The sequence below is a fragment of the Molossus molossus genome, unplaced genomic scaffold, assembly GCF_014108415.1.
Source record: "Molossus molossus isolate mMolMol1 unplaced genomic scaffold, mMolMol1.p scaffold_m16_p_20, whole genome shotgun sequence".
Lineage (NCBI taxonomy): Eukaryota > Metazoa > Chordata > Mammalia > Chiroptera > Molossidae > Molossus > Molossus molossus.
The window spans coordinates 41208265-41222594 of record NW_023425356.1 but is presented as its reverse complement, the minus strand read 5'-3'; the positions used below and the strand labels follow the sequence as shown (position 1 = coordinate 41222594).

Sequence of the window (14330 nt, the reverse complement as noted above, 5' to 3'; positions counted from 1 at the left end):
TTTTATTTAGGCCTAACTTCCTCATTTTGCAGGATAAGAAACAATGTTAAATAGTTATTTAGAGCCATATAGCTAGTTAATATGGCTACTAGAACCTAAGGCATCTGATTCCACATTCAATGCTTTTTTAATTATACCAGCTAATTTACTATTAGTTGTCTTTTGAATACATTATTAATATGTTATCTTTAGCATTAAAATAAGAGCGTTTACATAATGCAGAGTTGGGGGAGTGAAGGGAAATGGGGAAAATTGTACCGGAACAAGATTGGCTGTGAGTTGACAGTGGTAGTGGCTGAGTGATGCGTATGTAGATGTTCATTTTTGTAATTCTCAGTACTTTTGTATATTTGAACTTATCCATAATAAAAATACAGGTAGCATTTAACATTTAAATTTTAAATTGCCTCTTTTACAGGAGGCAATAACAGATGGCTTGGAAATCGTGGTTTCACCTCGAAGTCTGCACAGTGAATTAATGTGCCCAATTTGTTTGGATATGTTGAAGAACACCATGACTACAAAGGAGTGTTTACATCGTTTTTGTGCAGACTGCATCATCACAGCCCTCAGAAGTGGGTATGTTGAAATGAGTAATATTAGGTACTTCAGTTATACCAGGACAGTGCTCTATTGGTTTTGAGAAAAACATTCTCTAGGAGTATTTATTTGAGAATTGGGAAATTTTCTAAAGTCTAGGTTTTAATTATTTGAGAATCTTTGTTTTGAAATAGTTGACTATACAATTTTAAAAGATTTATGGAATGTGCATTTATTTTGAGAAAATTACACAGCATGAAACCATGGTTTTTCTACTTCTTAGGGATACAAAATATCATTATGAATTCTGTTTTAATAAAAGAATTGATAACATGTAAATTAATATACAGTATAGGTGGTTATTTTTTTTCTTGTGTTTCATGGGTATCAGAAAGGGGAATTTATATTAGGAAAGAATTGATTTCTATTTCTAAATGGTTATATATAAGTTATTGTTGGGAATATTCAAATTTTTCTTTAGGCAATAGTATAGCATACCTGAGATTTCCAAAATCTTGTTTACCTACTAAGATTTTTAAGAAAATTAGAATAAAGATAATAACTATTCCAGAAGCTAGATATTTTTGTCTGTAGCCTAAAGATACTGGCATTGTTTACATTGTTTTTTCTCTCTTTTTATTTAGCAATAAAGAATGTCCTACATGTCGGAAAAAGCTAGTTTCCAAAAGATCACTAAGGCCAGACCCAAACTTTGATGCACTCATCAGCAAAATTTATCCAAGTCGTGATGAATATGAAGCTCATCAAGAGAGAGTATTAGCCAGGATCAACAAGCACAATAACCAGCAAGCACTCAGTCACAGCATTGAGGAAGGACTAAAGATACAGGCCATGAACAGGTATATGGGGAAGATGACCAGAAAGGATGGCCATTATTTTCAAAACTTTAATTTACTTAACAGCTTCCATTTTGAAAAAGAGAAAATACAGTAATAAATAGTAGTTCTGTGTTAACTACATTTTCATGCAAGTGTGATATATGCCTCCAGGTATCATTTAAATGTTTTCATTTAAATACTAGAACTTTAGAAAACCCTCTTTTATAACCACTTCTCCTCCCACTTACCTGCTATTCTGTTTTCTCCTCTTCTTTTTGTAGCAAAACTTCTTGAAAGAGTTGTCTATGGCCCTGGCCGGTTTGGCTCAGTGGTTAGAGCGTCAGCCTGTGGTCCAGAGAGACCCGGGTTCGGTTCCCACTAAGGGCTTGTATCTCGGTTGCAGTTTGTCCCCGGCCCTGGTTGGTCGTGCAGGTGGCAACCACTCAGTGTGTCCCTTTCATGTCGATGTTTCTCTCGCTCGCTCTCTCTCTCTCTCTCTCTCTCTCAACAAAAAAATGAAAAACTGTCCTCGGGTGAGGATTAAAAAAAAAAAAGAGTTGTCTATGTTTACAGTAAATCTCTACTTCTCCCATTTCGTTTTGAACCCTCTGTAGGCAGGTTTTCATTACTCATATCACCTTTATTAAAAGTTACCAGTGACACCTGCCTGGAGTGGCTCAATGTTTGGGCACTGACCCATGCACCAAGAGGTTGCCAGTTTGATTCCCAGTCAGGGCACATGCCCAGGTTGTAGGCCTGATCCCCAGTGGGGGCCATGCAGGAGGTGGCCAGTCGATGTTCTGTCTCATCGACATTCTTTCTCTCAAATCAATAAAGAAAAAAAAAATTTTTTTTAAAGAAAAATTATTTTAAAAAACTGTTAGCAGTGGTGTCTACATTGTGAAATCTAATTGCCGATTCTCAGGCTCCATCTTACTTAGCAACATTTAACAAATTAATTTCTCTTTGAACAGTTTTCTTCACCTGGTTTTCAGGAGACCATATTTTCCTGGTTCCTTTCATATGTTATTAGCTGTTTCTTATGCATAGCCCTAGCCAGGTAGCTCAGTTGTCTGGAGCATTTATCCCAGTGTGCTAGGTTTCCAGTTTGATCCCTGGTCAGGGCACATACGGGAATCAACCAGTGAGTGCACAACTAAGTGGAAATAAGAAATCGATGTTTCTCTCTCTCCCTCTCCCTGCCCCACTCTCAAATCAATAAGTAAAAATTTTTTTTAAATATGAGAGCTCACTAGTAAGTGAAAGTATTTAAAAAACTTACCTAAAAACTTGCTTTAGGTAAAAACTTTGGCTACCCTTAACACTCAACAGCACACTTTTTTTCTCACGTTCCATATTCCATTCTGTGAATAAGTATATTTTTATCTTTCTCTGTATTGTATCTAGATGAGTCTAGGCCACCACTGTCTTTCATTTGAAGTACTGTAAAAGCCACATGATTAGTCTTTATACTTTCCCACTCTTACCCTCACATAATCTATTCTCAGCACAGCAGCCAGAGTGATTTTGTAAAACTGAAAGTCGAATCATGGTTCTTGTTTGCTTTGAAGTCTCTAACAGATATTAACATTCAGGTTAAAAGACCTTAATGATGGCTTCTAAGACCCTACATAATCTGGACGCCTTCTCATCCCATTGTCTTTTCCTCTGTGACATCTCCTAATATACTCAGGCCTCATCATTTTCCAAAGTAGGAGATGCCAATAGAGTCCCATCCATATTTAGTAGTTCTCATCTTGGCTGAGTCACTTGGAAAGCTTTTAAATTTAGACCAAGTAAATCAGAATCTCTGATTGGGGTCCAGGCATCAGTATTTCTAAGGTTCCAGGAGTGGTGTACAGTTTTTAACCACTGCATAGAGGTTAAAAGATGGGCTCCATTCTAATTATATTAAACTGACCTGCAGTTGTACTTAGGTAAAGCATTACACTAAAAAAATGCTTTTCAATTACAGTGTACATTTAATATTGTTATATATTAGTTTTAGGTATATAGCATAGTGGTTAGACAGTCATATACTTTACAAAGTGTCTCCCCACCCAATTATTTCCAGTACCCACCCACTTATACCATACATAGTTATAAAGTATCAAATTTTGAATGCATTTATTTTAAGAGTTACACAATCCTGAGAGTTGGAGAGACTTTAATGGTTGTTTAACTTAGTTTTTTACCTGGAGAAAGAATTCTCTTTGCAAAACCTTTTATTTACGGCTAGTCTAGATTTTGTGCACACATTTCTAGTGGTGGGAGTAAGTGTTAGGAGCTCCTTTCATTTGTTGACAACTTTATTACAGCTTTCTTTTTGTTTTTTAATCCTCACCTGAGGACATTTTAAACATTTTTTTGTTGAGGGAGAGAGAGGAAGAGAGAGAGATAAATATCATCGTGGCTGCCTCCCTCACGACCAACCAGGGCCGGAGACAAACTGCAACCGAGGCACGTGTCCTTAGCAGGAAGGAACCCCGGTCTCTCTGGTCCGCAGGCTGACGCTCTAACCGCTGAGCCAAACCAACCAGGGTATTACAGCTTTCTTACTCTTCTTCAAACTCATCAAGCTTGCTTCTGCCTCAGGACCTTGGTACTTGATGTTCTCTCTTTCAGGAACCCTCCTCTTCATGGCACACTCGCTCACTTTCCTCAGGAGTCTGCTCCTTCCCTCTTTCACCTCAGGACTCTCTACTTCCTTAACCTCCCTGCCTCTTTTTTCTCTACAGCACTTTTCATTGACATTTATCAATTATCTACTGCACTAAAATAATATAAACCCTCAGAGTGTAGAGACTGTGTCAGTATTATTGATTCTTATAACACCGGGACATGGAACCATGCTTGGCTTAAAGTAGCTGCTTAATAAATATTTCGAATGCATGGATATATTTTTTTTAAGTTTTTTGTTTATAGTGAAATAAAATTAGTTTCTTGTGTGCAGCAAACTTGGTCTGTTGTTGTCAAAATACCTTAGTTGGATTCTATACTTAATTTCAGATCCTGCTTTTTTCTACTATTCAAATAATTTCATATAAATATACATTTTTATGCTCCTCTGAAGGCTAAATATTCACATTTCTAATTGTTCCTCATGTGACATTCAGGTCTGTCAGTATAATTCTTGAAATGCTACCTCTAGAATAGTCTGTGGTATTACAGATATGATTTGACAAATGTAGAGTATAATAGGCTATTGATGTCCCTTATCCAAACCAGCTTTTTTTTTTTTTGAATCCTCACCTGAGGACACTTTACCATTTATCTTCAGATAGAGTGGGAGGGGGAAAGAGAAAGAGAAAAACATTGATGTGAGAGAGGCACATTGACTGGTTGCCTCCTGCATGACCCTGACCAGGGCCGGGGACCAAACTGCAGTTGAACTTTTGCTCCAGCCACTGAGTCAAACCGGCCAGGGCCCAACACCATTCCATGAAAGCTACCTAAAATGAATTAATCCAGCTCTGTCACTTCAAACTTTTGTTTTGAAAAGCGTGGGATAAAAATAAATGAATTAGGACAAGTAACCCTGCTAGTTACTTTATAGTCAACTAAAATAACTTTTCTTTTGCTTTAGTTGTAAATTTTAGGAAATATTTAAGTAAAGCCCTTACATTTCAATGTTGAGTTTTTGTTTGTGTTATTGTTTTGGCCTGTTCTTTTTTTTTTTTAATTGTGATTAACATAAAATTAACCATCTTGACAATTTTTAAGTAGATAGTTCAGTAGTACATACACATTGATGTGCAACCAGTTTCTAGAACTCTTCATCTTATAAAACTGAAACTCTGTACCCATTAAACAATAATTCTGAGTTTCCTTCTCTTCTCAGCTCCCTAGTAATCACCACTCTCTGTTTCTATGAATTTGACTACTTTAAACATCTCATATAAGTATCGTCATAGGTATTTGTCCTTTTGTGACTGGCTTATTTCACTCAGAATCATGTCTTCAGAGTTCATCAATGTTGTAGCATGTGCAGGATTTCCTTCCTTTTTAAGACATTGTTATCCCATTGTATGTGTTCTTATCTTTTTGAATCATAGTTTTGTTGTTTTATATATTAGTCATCCCTTCTCAGTTTTGAAGTGATCTATATATTTTATAAGCAGTACTTTTTTCTTTTTTGAGGGAAAAAAAACTAAAGATTTCTTGAGCATCTTTTTTAAGCAGTGAGCTATTATTTTCTTGCTCTGGCAATAAACATTTGATGACACTTTTTAGAAATGTATATCATTCTTTCATATTCCTTTTTCATCATATATCTCATTTTTTCTTTTATATACTGGTAGAGAAAGGGACAGTGTTTATCATATCCTAGCTCTAGTTCTGGTGTTTACTAGCTTATAGCCATGGGCCTTAAACCTCAGTTTCGTCAGTTTTCTGAACAATAAAATGATGATAATACCTTGACAATGGTTTTGTCGAGTAAATAAGATATATATGCAAAATGCCTTTCTCAGTTACTGGTTTTTAGTATTTGAGATTTTTAGAGAGCTGCTTCTGTATTTAGATACCATCTCATTTTCCTCATTAGAATGATTTTGCAGTTCATTGGCAGACTTTGGGTGAGGTCAACAGATTTTCTTACCATTCCTCTTAAATTTTGATTCTGTAAGAATTTCTAATTAAAATAGAGGCATAAATATATTCCCTCAGAACTTTCTAATTTTTATATCTGAATCATGCCTTTCTTTAGATTTAAAATCTCATAACAAAAAATGTATCAACATATAAATAAGGATTGCCAATCATTCCTATAGTCATTAAAGAAAATTACTGAGTGAATACAAACATTTGTTTCAGTTATTTAAGTGTTTGCCTGTGTATGAGTGAGGTTCTTTAGGACCTTTCAGGGACACGAGGGAAGTAAATGCCATTATCTAGCTTGGACCAAATTTAGTTAAGATTTTTTAAGAATGCTAATGTTCAGTAAACGTGCTTCAAAACCAATGTATTAAAAAGGCCTAAATGTAAATTTTCTGCATCCCTCTTTTGTTTCCTTAACTAGATTACAACGAGGCAAGAAACAACAGATTGAAAATGGCAGTGGAGCAGAAGACAATGGCGACAGTTCTCACTGTAGCAATGCATCCACACACAGCAACCAGGAAGCAGGGCCTAGTAACAAACGGACCAAAACATCAGATGATTCTGGGCTCGAGCTTGATAACAACAATGCAGCAGTGGCCATCGATCCAGTAATGGATGGTGCTAGTGAAATTGAGTTAGTATTCAGGCCTCATCCCACACTGATGGAAAAAGATGACAGTGCACAGACCAGGTAAGTGTGTGGGTTGGTTTTAGATGATCTGAATTCAGAAAATTTAATTGGGAGTTTAAAGGCAATTTTGTATAAGAAGTAAGTACAATATTTGTCATCCAGTTGACTTGCAGGGTTCATTTGGATTTTTTTTTTTATCCTCACTCGAGGACATTTTTTTTCTATTTTTTGTTCAGATAGAGTGGGAGGGAGAGAGAGGGAGAAAGGGAGAGAGGGAGAGAGAAACATTGACATGACAGGGACACATTGAGTGGCTGCCACCCATATGACCAACCAGGGCCGGATACAAATCGCAACCGAGGTACACGCCCTTAGTGGGAACTGAACCCAGGTCTCTCTTGACCGCAGGCCGACACTCTAACCGCTGAGCCAAACCGGCCAGGGCCATTTGGATATTCTTGCTGCCTAGGTGGTTTTATTCCTCCATGTTTCCCATCCACACTTACATATCTGAAAGGAATGACCTTCCTCTGTAGAGGAGGAAAAAGGATCGTTTAAATTTCTTAACAATGGTACTGGTGTGTCAGTAGGCTCCATAATTTATGCTGGTGTGCTTGGCCACTTGACCACTGTATCTCAGCATGCCACCTGCCATTGAGTACAGATCAGCATCAGATATTTGTTCATTGAGTAATTGATGAGAATACCAAGCTTCAAAACACAAGATTAGCACTTTTATGCTGAGTCTTAAAACATCAGAAATTGATGAATAAGAAATTGGTCATATTCTTACTACTGTTGCTGCTGAACACAGCAGAATTTTGATCATTGGGGTTTAGGGGTGTGTTCTTTTTCCTCAGTACTGTGTGTATATTTGTTTTATTTTTGTCATTTTATATCATATTTTATAGATGTTTTTGTGGCCTGGTAGATAGTCTACTTACAATAAGAAATTTTTAGATAATAGATGAATAAATTTTTGATACTATTTTGTCAATAATTAAGACATTTACATTTTATAGAAATGTATTAGCTCTATAACCTAAGTACATTTTCATCAATCTAGAAATTAAATTTCTAATAATTGATTTTTCCAGATATATAAAGACTTCTGGTAATGCCACTGTTGATCACTTATCCAAGTATCTGGCTGTGAGATTAGCTTTAGAAGAACTTCGGAGCAAAGGAGAATCAAACCAGATGAACCTTGATACAGCCAGTGAGAAGCAGTATACCATTTACATAGCAACAGCCAGTGGGCAGTTCACTGTGAGTATTTAGAAACTAGGAGTGCATTGACCATCTGAGAGTGGGAGGTTGTGGGGTGGGGCCTAATAAAATGGTACAGGACAGGATCCTGACACCCCAAGAGAAAGAGAACAGGGTAGTTAACATTTTTTGTTGTTGTTGATCCTCACCCAGGGATTTTTTTCATTGATTTTTAGAGTGGTAGGGAGGGAGGGAGGACGAGAGAGAGAGAGAGAAACATCGATGTGATGTGAGACACATCAATTGGTTGTTTCTTGCACACACCTGGATGCAGGCCAGGGATTCAGGATTGAACTTGCAACCCAGGTATGTACTCTTGACTGGGAATCAAACCCGACACTCTAACTACTGAGCCACACCAGCCAGGGCAGGGTAGTTATTTAACTCTTTGATATGTTTTATGAATAGTATAAGTGACAAGAAGTTTATCCTAAGATTTTTTTTAAGGTGGACTTCTATGTTCCATCTCACTATTACTGTGCTTTGAGCAGTTTTCATAATTATTTCTCTCTGTTTTTGTTTTAGGTATTAAATGGCTCTTTTCCTTTGGAATTGGTCAGTGAGAAATACTGGAAAGTGAACAAACCCATGGAACTTTATTATGCACCCACAAAGGAGCACAAATGAGCTTTTACTAAAACCAATCTGGAGAATGAACTTTTTTATAGCCTATTTCTTTATTATTAAAGATGTATCATCATTACTTTTATGGACAGTATCTTGGATATGTTGTTCAGCTTTCTTCCTGAGCCAGCCTTGTTTACACTATTAGAATCTTTTCCCCTTAATTTAAGATTTCCTTTTTGGAAGGGATTGCAGTTATTCAGAACTTATTCTTTCCTTTTAAAAATATATCTAAGTTGTATGTCTTTACAAAGTATGGTTTCATTTGGAGTACCATTTGACCCAGGAACTTTCATAGTTCTGTATTCTTTTTTTTTAATCCTCATCTGAGGATATGTTTTTATCAATTTTTAGAGAGAGCAGAAGGGAAGGGGAGAGAGAGAGACATTGATCAGTTGTCCTATACTGTCCCGCCTGGAGGTGGAATCTGCCACCTAGGTATGTGCTCTGACCAGGAATTGAACATGCAACCTTTTGGTATACGGGACAACGGGACAGTGTTCTAACCAGTTGAGCCACCAGCCAGGGCATGGTTCTCTATTCTTAAGATTCAGTTGGCCATCCCTTTTCCTCCCTTCAAAAGTTTAGGCCTTACAGAATGTGAAATAATATGTATTTTGATGTTTTTTCCTGGAGTCTTGTATATTTATAGTTTTCTATATAAGCTGTAGTATCTTATGAAGACCAAGGCTCAAATTTACTGTGTTTAAAAATCAATTCTCATAGGATTATTGTTTTCATGGTATTTTTTTCCATAATATCTCATTTTTTAAAAAAAGATTCCTTATGAACTTAGTGTCTATTGTCATGCAATGTTATTTTTTTCCTTTTTTCTCCCCTCTAATTTTGGAATTTCTGATTTTGGGAAAGAGAATCAAATAAAATCTCAAGTTCAGTGAGAACTTGGTTCATTTACAGATTTCACTGAAGAAAGTAATATTATATTGGTCTTATGTAGTCTCCAAGTATATATTTAAAGAAGTCTTTTTTTGTATTAGTTTTTCTGTCACTTCAGTTCCTTTATTATGTATGTTTGATGATTTTTCCTATTAAAATACCAGAGATATGGAGATATTTTGCACTTTAGCCTTGATGAAAAAGTACAAGATATGTTCAAAGCCTCCCCAATTCTTTTTAAGTGGTTAACTATGTAAGTGAAGAATAACGTGACACACAGAACTAATAGTGGGGAAAAAATGTTTGCCTTTGTTTGAAAAGTGTTTCGTTTTTGGGTTGCCGTATATAGGGTTATTAAGTTGGTGCTCTGCTTGTTACACTCTGGAGAAGCAAGTTAACAGAGCTTGAGCCCTGCCTTGATATGCAGTAAAAGGTAATTCTGTAGAAGAATGTTAGCCAGAGGGTAAGTCATTCTCTTCTTAATTTGGTTTTATATTGAGGGACAGTGTTCGTCGTTTGGACCCAGAAGGCTTTATGATGGCAGGTCAGAAATAAGATGGACTTGTGTGTTATTTCTCATCCCTGTTCTGATTACAGGTATGTTTCCAAGTTGATATCACAGTATTTACAAAGACCTGTTTGCATTGAGAAAGTAACCCTAAAGGGTTTATGCCAGGGGAGACTAGTCCTCTAAAACCATTGTAATTAAAACCTAACTAGTCATTATAACTATTTCTGTCATTTTTGACAGATTGGGGCCAGCGTGAGGTTTTAAATCTTGAGCCCAATTTGAACACTTGACAGCGTATTCAGTTTTTTACCATTTTACTGAAAATATTTAAAATTTGTTTTTATAGTTCTTTTGGTAATCTGTGTCATAAAATTTGAAAACCACCAAAAATCAAGGGAAATTTTGTATTCAATTACTTTTTCTGGTGTAATGTTACAGTGTATAGACTATTAATGCATGTCCACTCAATATAACCTTGGTTTTACAATATAACTGTTTAGATTTTATTGGTGACATTAGATTAGTGGTTGCATTAAATAACTAAATTCCCATTGTGATTATTAATTGAAATTTTGTCTTTAAGCAAAATGTTACTTGTGAATATAAGCTTTGTGCTTAGAGAATTGTATGTGTTTTTATCTGTCATTTTGGGGGGATGTAAACTCTGTATCATTAGTGAATTCATTTGGATGTGCAGTCCTTTGAAAACTATAGCTATAGATATTTGATAGGTAGTATACATATTTGATAAAGTATTGAGTGTGATGGTGTATGTGTGTGTGTGTGGGTGTGTGTGTTGGAGTGGGTGCTGTTTATCATCACTACCAACCAAGATTTTATAAAGTATTATCTAAATAAATTCTGTAACCACCATCTCAGCTGAGGAACAAAAGGCTCACCAAATGTGGTGAGGCCTTTAGATACATTATCGTTTAATAATTTATTATGGTAAAATATGTAACCAAATTCACCATTTTAATCATTTTTAAGTACACAGTTTAGTGTCATTAAGTACATTCACAGTATCGTGTAACCATTCTCTACTATTTCCTGAACTTTTTTTTAATCTTCCCAAACAAACTTAACTTGACTGTTCAACGGTAAATCCCCATTTCCTCCCTCAACTCTAGCTGCTGGAAACCTCTGTTCTTTCTCTCTTCAGATTTGACTGCTTTAGTCACCTTATGTAAATAGAATCATACAGTATTTGTTCTTTTTGTCTGTCTATTTCATATTTTATGTTTTCAGGTATCATCTATGTTGTAACCTGTATCAGAATTTCATTCCTTTTTAAGGTGAATAACATTTCATTGTATGTATATACACATTTTGTTCATCTGCTGATGGACACTTAGATTGATGGACTTTTTTTTCTGTTGTGAATAATGCTGCTATGAACATTTTGTGTACGGATCTGTTCGAGTCTCTGCTTTAAATTCTTTTGGGTATATACCTAGGAGTAAAGTTGCTGGATTGTATGATAATTCTGTTTAAGGAATCACAGTTTTCCAAAGTGGCCACACTATTTTACATTTCCACCAGCAAAGTACACTGATTCCAAGGTCTCCATCTCCTCACTAACACTTGTTTTTGTTTTTAACAGCTATACTAATGGGTATAAAGCGTTATTTTATCGTGGTTTTGATTTGCCTTTCCCTAGTGGCTTGTGATGCTAAGCATCTTTTTATGTGCTTATTGGCTATTTGTATATCTTCGTGGAGAAGTATCCAAGTATTTCGCCTATTTTTATTTATTTTATTTTTGTTATTGTAGGAGTTCTTTATATATTTTGGATATCAATCCATTATCAGATACATAACTTGCAAATGGTTTCTTACTCTATGGGTTGCCTATTCACTCTCTTGATAGTGTCCTTTGATGGACAAAAATTTTAAATTTTGTTGAAGTCCAACTTGCCTATTTTTGTTGTCGTTGCCTGTGCTTTTGGTGCCGTATCTAAGGAGGCATTGCCAAATCCAGTATCATGAACATTTTTCTCTGTATTCTTCTAAGAGTTTTATAGTTTTAGTTTTTACATTTAGATTTTTGATCCATTTTGAGTTTTGTATAAAGATTTAACTTTATTTGCATTTGGGTGTCCAGTTTTCCCAGCAACATTTGTTGAAAAGACTGCCCTTTCTCCCTTGAATTGTCTTGGCAGCCTATTCAAAAGTTAATTGACTGTATATGTGAGGGTTTATTTCTGGGTTTGATATTCCATTGGACTACATGACTGTCCGTTTGCCAGTACCATACTGTGTTCACTACTGTAGCTTTGTAATAGTTTTACATATCACTTTAAACCCTCTGAATCCTGTGAGGAAGATAGTATTTTCCTTGTACATTTGAGAAAACAGGCTCAGGATTCTGACTGGGATAACTAAACTTGAAATAATTGAAATGCCGAAGAGAAAAGGAGTCATTTTTAAAGTCCCCATAACATTTCTGTTTAGAAATACTTGCTTTTTTAATCTTAGAAACATAATAAAAAGGATATATTCATTAGTGTGCAGTTGTTATAACTATAAAAATAGCTTTCTTGAAATGCTTCTGAATTAAAGTAATTAAGGAAATTAGGAGGGGGAATCAGTGGGTGAAAAAGGAAACATCTGTAACAAAACAATTAATTCAAAAAAAAAAAAAAGAAAAGAAAACCCTCTATTCAAATGAAAAAAAAAAAAAAGGAAATTAACTGAAAACCTGCTCTCATAAGAGCAAGGAGAACTATAGAAGTTGTCAAAATTAGTCTTTTAAGAACTCTAAAAATTAACAAAGGCTTCTAACAATCTAAAAAGTGTTTATTCAGTAAAAACTAACAAGTTTTGTACATTTTAAATTGCCCTATCATGGTTTTCCCAGATTCAGAATAGACTTGAAAACAATAGCCTTGTAACTATAGTAGCTGTGAAAACGAGCAGTTTAATAGCCTGGGAAGGGGGTTGAAGCACCCCCAAAAGCCCATTCCAGGGAATTGCCACAATTTGACCTCTTTGGTGTCTCACTGAGAACCTTTCTCAGATTCTTTCTGACCTGACACCTTTCTGTACAAGCAGCCCCATTGGCTGCAGAAGCAGCTGCAGGGTTAACACAGCAGCAGGCAGGATACCGCTTGGGGCTAAAAAGAGGCTGGCTGAGACACAAGGAAAAGCTGAGGGACGGCATGCCTGTGGCGGGTTTGTAAGAGCTCCAAGATGCTCCTTGGGATCCAGAGGACCACAGGCACGTGCAGGGCGGGGTGCGCGCCCAAGACAGAAAGCAAGACTCCAGGCGAGGCCGAGGCGATGCCGAGGCTCTTCCCACAGGAGTGAAAGCGAAGGCAGTTTAAACTTCATGTGGGAGTGTTGAGGGCGTACTTCAAGACTTTCAGAGTGCTTCACTGCATTAAGGACGGGAGTTATTTCAGGGCACTGATGGTATTTTCTGTCCAACCATTAGCTGACCTTATTTCAGGGCACTGATGGTATTTTCTGTCCAACCATTAGCTGACCTTGAAGCTAACAAAGCAGAATACAGGGTGTGCCAAAAAAAATTGTATGCACACAAAAAAATGTAATTAAAAGCCAGTGTTTATTAAAATACATTTCTTTTTCAAAATGTAATAGAATCCACAGACACCCTGAATACATTTATGGGGGACACCTGTGTACAGTGGTCACAGCAGAGAATGTTGACTTTACAGTCAGTCTATTGTAAACCAACGAGACAACCAGACTCAGACTCCGAACTGGGTTCAAATTAAGAGAGCCTTATTAGCTGCGGGGCGACGGTCCCATCCTACACGGGACGGAGCCCAGGGGGAGGGCTGCTTATATAGTTGTCTTAGCCCCTGTGAAGGAATTGGGCTGAAGGTTTGCGGCAAGCAAGCTCGTACAGAAGCAGATACCTGCGGTCAGCCGTTGCACCTGAGGGATGAATTAACTATACTATATAATGGTTAACTCTGGCTGATGTATGTCTCCTTTCTTGCTTAATGGAATAATTTTTACTGTATGTTCACATAGCACGTGTTTGTCCTTCACATTCCCCACTGGTCTGAGGGTTAAGTCAAATCCTTGATTGTAAAGTGTCTTCAATTTCTTCTGCCGTGGGCTGGTCTCTGGTAAGGAGTGCTCAGGACCACGAGCCTAACAGTCTGTAATCTTTCCCTAATAAATTGCATTAAGCGATTAATCAGGTTAACATTAACAGGAGGAGAATTAAGGGGCCCGAAAGGGCAGTGAGCCATGGGGACCAGCTGAATAAGTCCTCATACCAGTTCTTGGGGGCTGAGGCTGACGGCTTTTTTCTTGTTCGCTCAGCTGCTTTCTGAGCAGGCTTACGCTTTCCCTAATGACACCAGAGTGGTTAGCATAAAAGCAAGAGGTTTCTCCTAAGGCTAAACAAAGAAACCTGTGGAATAATGTTAGACTACGTGTCT

At 36.7% G+C, this 14330-nt stretch overlaps 1 protein-coding gene across 1 annotated transcript in view; it reads left to right on the top strand.

Annotated features, from left to right (window-relative positions):
• Window positions 1–10898, top strand: part of RNF2 (ring finger protein 2) — a 45610-nt gene extending 34712 nt beyond the window's left edge. The window contains exons 3-7 of the mRNA XM_036273316.1: window positions 419–579; window positions 1185–1400; window positions 6400–6672; window positions 7710–7881; window positions 8407–10898. Coding sequence (XP_036129209.1) covers window positions 419–579; window positions 1185–1400; window positions 6400–6672; window positions 7710–7881; window positions 8407–8508 — 924 coding nt within the window. The 3' untranslated portion in view covers window positions 8509–10898. The remainder of the gene's footprint in view (window positions 1–418; window positions 580–1184; window positions 1401–6399; window positions 6673–7709; window positions 7882–8406) is intronic.
• Window positions 10899–14330: the final 3432 nt, after the last annotated feature.